Source organism: Triturus cristatus, chromosome 5_2 (assembly GCF_964204655.1).
Source record: "Triturus cristatus chromosome 5_2, aTriCri1.1, whole genome shotgun sequence".
Taxonomy (NCBI): Eukaryota; Metazoa; Chordata; class Amphibia; order Caudata; family Salamandridae; genus Triturus; species Triturus cristatus.
This window is the reverse complement of record NC_140588.1, coordinates 404,311,714-404,317,713: the sequence shown is the minus strand read 5'-3', so window position 1 is coordinate 404,317,713 and position 6,000 is coordinate 404,311,714. Positions and strand designations below refer to the sequence as shown.

The window sequence follows — 6,000 nt, the reverse complement described above, 5'->3', positions numbered from 1 at the left end:
TTGGATATGTGGATGATAATATTAAAATAGCTCCCCTGGTCTTGTGTTTCTCAATCTGGGAGAAACCACATGCCTCACCTAATCGGGAGATCATCACTGATTGCCTCTCATGTAATAGAGGGCTGAGAATCTCATGGCTCAGATATATCAAGACAAAAAGGACGAACCTGGGGACGAACCTGGTGAGGCCAGCCCTCTTTTCTAATCCCACTGCCATGACAAAAACTGAACTGGTTTGGATGTAAAACATTTTTGAGGCATTGTCAAATGGAGGATGTTGAAACACCAAAAACCCCTGAAAGGGATTGATTATTCTGTCCTAGAAACTACACCAGCCATAGAGTCGTATCTAGTGGCTGCTTCTTACCTATGAAGTGATTTTGTGCAGTTTTTATGGATTTTATGTCTTGTTTTACATATATTTATGTGTCCATTGGGTCTTGTGAAACTTATCGCTACTTTTTATTTGCACTTTACTCATTATCATACCAGCTGCAATAAGTAAGGCTTTGATAAGGACTGGCCTTGCTTCAGCCTGATATGATGGTAGACTTCAAAGGTTTTTTATATTTGGTCTGTTATCGAGCCCATACTTTGTATTTTCTCTTGGTGTTTTTACTTGTTGTATTTATCATAATGGATTTTTATGTGTTAGCTTCTCACTGAAGGTAGATTTAATTTCAAGCTCCCATGCTTAATACTTAAACATCTACACCCTGATCACTATCATCATCTGGTGAAGAAACTTAAGCTCTCAAAAGGTTTGTGTCAACTTTGTAGGTCACTCTAGTGCCTGGGACTCCTATCTTCAACTAAACACACACTGTGAATCAATAATTCTGTAGATGCAATCCCAAAGTTTAGAACTCCATTGCTCTTCTATCCACATTAGTCCATCTTCCCTTGTCCTTCAAAAAGAGCAGACACAATTGCTTCTGAAACAATATTTTTCCAGCAGCCCTTAAACGCCAACGTCCTTTGTATAAGACGCTTGAAACTTTTAACTGCTACTTATTGACACTAATGTTTACACCGTACTGTAAAGTTTAACTTTGTTTTGGATTATGTTCTTTCAAGTATTTTTCTCAGGTACTTGTAGTTGGTCGCGTAATGTAAATAGATATATGTACAGGAACATGACTGTTCTTAATTCATATGCCAGTTCCTGTCACCTTTGATTCGCATTTTGTTGCTTATACCTCACGTTGTTTCTGTTATGGTCTTGTAACTTTTGCTTTTGTTCCTAGGCCTCATATAGATTGTCAATGGCAATGCTTCTGTGCATACTATACAGTGTACTATATAAATAGTGCTGACTAATAAGCAAATACATATGTATATATTGTTTTCTTTATTACAATATTGCGCTATGCTGGCAATGCACTTCCCCTTACTTGTTCAGCTGATTACCTTTGGACAACAAGGTAATACATCCAAATATTTATTGACTACTAATAATTAGTTGGCATGTGTTATTCCACCACTGTCTGTGGTGTGTGCGCATGTTTTTTAGTGAAATAAAATTCAGTAAATGACAAAAATATTACGTAATAGTATTTAATGAGCCATTTCACTTTATATATTCGCCATATTTCATATCACAGTATGTAGGGGTGTCTGTCTTGAATACAGGGGTTCTCCCGATTAATTTTCAGTGTCTTCTGTCCATTGTGTGCAAAGTCTTGCTTCCTCCTTATCTTTGAAAGGATTTGAAGGGGCTACATTAGTAATCATCCGAGAGAAAGGCCCCAGGTGTCTATACCGATAACACGGAGACCACGTCCAAGCCCTGCAACGAAAAGAATAAATGGTTAATACACATTTTTTTCTAAGGTTCAGTTGCAAAGGTATGAGCATCCCCCTTCCTAAGCAGACTTGAGTAGTGTACTATAGGGGGTAGGAGGGTTCAGTGGGCAGACAGTGTATTAGACAGCCTTCCACGTCAAGTAAAACAGCTCGCGATTGTAACGACTGACAGTCCAATACGTTCTGGGTGTCATGTTTTACAACATGCACAAAAATATGCATTGCATAATGGGAAAAATTAATAAAATTGGAAAGAATGTTCACGTCAATATATACTTCTGTGAACCATTTCACAGCTTGAGAACGGGAATGCATACTCTTCCTTACAAATATGTCAATATTGTGCTTTTATTCACAGAATTAACAACCTCTTTAACACTCTGATTAGTCTATCAAATTGCTGAAAGGAGTTCGCAGGGAGGGGGTATTATTAAAGCTGATTGTTTTCCGTTATCCTTCTTTTACATTAATTTATATAGCTTTCCATGAATTACCACGAGGATTGATTGCATCAAAAAATGTAGGCATATTGTTTCCTTTAGTGGACTGGATTGCCCCAACATGCCCCTGTTGAGGTGCTTCAGAACACCATCCACATAAACATGTGCATATGGCTTACAATTTGCTATGTGCATGGTTAGAGTTGATCGGTGGGTAGATCATCTAAAGTGGGAGGGTAGAGTTTCTTTACTGCACTTGCAGCAGTGACCTGGTCATCCCATGTTCCTTTTTATTATGGCTGGAGACTTTACTTTCAGAGAGGTCTCCCAGTCAACTTAGCACTGTTCAGGACCAAAAGCCATTCATCCGTTTGAGGGGAGGACTACCAGTAGTAGGTGGGCACGAGTAGTACTGAGCAGTCACAGCAGGAAATGGCTTTCCAGCATCAATAGTTGTTGATTCGCAGGGGAATGTTTAAGTTCCAAGATTCTTGCTTGCTGCCTCATGACTGGAGTCAGTAACTGGTCCACTCGCTAAATCGAGGTGATCCTTGTGTGGTCGAGAGGGAGACTAATAACAATAAGATCTGTATGTTGCACTCATCCTGGTGATGTAAAGCGGCTTCAAAACACTTTCTAGAGATAACCAAGGGCAAGAGGGGCAAAAAGAAAAGAAAAAGGTGATTGTTTATGTTATGCACCACGGAGTTCGGTTGGCCGGGGGGTTCACCGTTTTTAGTTACAGCTGCTCTAGGGAGTGGGGTTGTCTCACGTTCCCCGAGCTGTTAAGGGTGGGAGACAGGCACCCTGCAAGTTGGGGGAGGCGGGAGGTTCTTTTCATGCATGGAGGGGGGGTTGACGTTGGGGTGGGAGGGGGGCTCCGGGAAGGGTGTTCTTTTTATTCTGTATATGGTACATGTGCAATGTTGCTTTTGGTTGTGTCTCATGTAATAGGGTCCATTTGGTGGATCTCGCATCACTATTTCACCACTGCTCGCCACCCTCATGGCTGGTTTCAGCCCTTGTGCTCATGGGTTGCGATTTCCGCTCCAGGGTTTCCACCCTCTACATGGGAGTTAGCCCCCTGTATACGAAGGATTCATGCTCCCACTCATTACACTACTTCCTCCCCAAGGGGCCACAGCAGTCGCTTACTGGGTCCGTCACCAGGTCTTCGACACTACATTAACCTAATCCCACTACACTTATGGGGACTAACCTAGAACTAAAGACTCTAACGTGGAATGTTAACGGCTTGGGGGACAGGATTAAGCGGAGGGGGGTTCTCCAGTATATCAAACGTCAGGCACTGGACATAGTATTGTTTCAGGAGACACACCTGATTGGCAATTCATGCGGTGCACTGAATAGTTGGGGTGACCATATGGTCGGGCACTCAGGGTTCACCTCGGGCTCGAGAGGGGCAGGGGTGCTTCTCCATCGGGGATGTCCATTTATTGTGAGTGAGACTTGGGAGGATGCCCAGAGCAGATATTTGGCGCTCACTGGTACGTGTCTGTATATGCCCCACCAGGCCTTTAGCGGCTGACACTATGTGACATCGGGGCGCTGCTACATGAATTTCCAATAGGCATATTGGTGTTGGGTGGCAACTTTAATCTTGCAATGGATGGATCTCGGGATCGACTCCCTCCAAGAGGTGACCCCCAAGGGGGATCCCAATTGTCCGGATTTGCGTCAGCTCTGGGCCTTGTAGACGTATGGCGTTGGCTCAACCCATCCACCACACAATTTACTTATTAGTCAGTGGCCCATAATAGCCAGTCTCGCATCAACCATATATTCACGTTTGCTCAGGATGTCCAGTTTTTTGTAGCCTCCGAATGTTTGGCCCGTGGAATTTCGGATCACTCCCCGATTCTGACGACTCTGACCATGGGGCAACCTAAGAGTCGCTCCACCCTCACAATAAACCCATGGGCACATAAGGTGCCTCATATCAGGGAGACTCTACTTAAGGATACTGACCATGACTTCAACGAAAACGTGGGGTCGGTTTCGTCACCATCTGTGATCTGGGGGGCATATGGTGCTGTCATAAAGGGAAGGGCTCTATCACTCATGGTAGGGCACAAGAGGGAACTCGCCAAACGGGTAGTTGAACTAGAGGAGGATATCCTGGCAAGAGAAAAGGCCCTGGCCTTGAAGCCTGATGCAGAGGCTTGACATTCGCTCGACATAGTACAATTAGACTACCGCCAGCTTCTACATGAAGCTGCCACGGCCCGATATACGGCAATTCGACATAAAATATACGAACATGGCGAGCGTACGGGCAGGATGTTGGCCTGGTTGGAGAGGAAAGAACGAGTAACCAGGTGGATACATTCACTTCGAGGGGCAGACGGTGAACTTCTCACCGACCCCAGGACATCACTAACACATTTGCAGCATATTTCTCCTCAGTGTACACGCCCGCCGAGGACTCACAGTCCGCCATGGCTCCGGAACTTTTGTCGACCATCAAGGTAGCGTGTCTGTCTAAACATAACAGTAATTCTCTCGAGGGTGACGTCACGGTGATGAAAGTCCAGAAGTTCATTCAAGACTTGCGCTCAGGTAAAGCCATGGGACCTAATGGGCTCCCAGTCGAGCTTTTCAAATCAATGGCATTCAAGCTCTCCCCCACCTGGTGAGCATGTATATGGAGAACTTTGACACCGGAGTGTTGCCCCCTGAGGTCAGGATGGCATCCATAGTTGTAATACACAAACAAGGCAAACCTGCAACGGATTGTAAATCCTACCGTCCAATATCACTTCTCACAGTTGAGGCTAAAATTCTGGCTAAGGTATTGGCCAACAGGCTCCTCCCTTATCTGACTGGACTGGTACACCCTGACCAGTCTGTGTTCATGCCAGGCCGCAACACTGCCTTAAACCTATGCTGTTTGAATGGGGTTTTGGGACGAATTTACACAATAAAGGAAGAGGCTATTTTGCTGTCACTTGACGCAACAATGACTTTTGACACGATTGAATGGGAGTTCTTATTTGCGGTTTTGGCCCGGTTGGGCTTTGGCCCTAAATTCATCAAATGGGTTAGACTCCTTTACTCTCAACCGACCGCGCAGGTGGTGGTAAATAACCGTGTGTCAAAAGCGTTTCCGCTGCAACGGGGTACCAGGCAGGGATTCCCCCTGTCACCCCTCCTTTTCGCTCTGGTTCTTGAACCCTTGGCGGTTTGGATCAGGGGAGATCTGATGATAAGAGGGCTGAAATGGACTGATGATCATGAAGATCGTATATCCCGATACGCGGACGACATCCTCCTGTACTTAGCCTCACCCACGCGATCTCTCAACCAAGCCCTAAATATCTTCTGGGTATTTGGAGCGCATTCCGGAAACATGATCAATTGGTCCAAGTCGCAGCTGTACGTCCTCTGGGGTGACCCACCACGTATCCCAAGGGGCTAGGGCATACCAGTAGCTTCCCAGGGTTTTAGATACCTCGGCATCTTTATCACCCCAGACCCGGTCATGTTCCATGAATCTAACCTACTCCCTCCATTGACCCGCCTCCATTCTGACGTTAAGCACTGGCAGTCTCTTCCCCTTACTCTCTTGGGAGGGGCTGCCCTTTTTAAAATGCTGGCACTACCACGCTTTCTGTACGTGTTACAGAACTCCCCCAACACGATCCCCGCTGCCTACTTCACAGGGTTGGAGGCCACAGTACGAGAACTACTCTGGGAGGGACGTGCCCCGCGGATTGCCTTCAACAAGTTGACC

The 6,000-nt window shown here is 45.4% G+C and overlaps 1 protein-coding gene across 1 annotated transcript in view; it reads right to left on the bottom strand.

Annotated features, from left to right (window-relative positions):
* Window positions 1-1,570: 1,570 nt before the first annotated feature.
* The window catches only part of SPMIP7 (sperm microtubule inner protein 7), a 262,293-nt gene continuing 257,863 nt past the window's right edge, over window positions 1,571-6,000 (bottom strand). Inside the window, exon 9 of the mRNA XM_085606619.1 lies at window positions 1,571-1,789. Coding sequence (XP_085462745.1) covers window positions 1,645-1,789 — 145 coding nt within the window. The 3' untranslated portion in view covers window positions 1,571-1,644. The remainder of the gene's footprint in view (window positions 1,790-6,000) is intronic.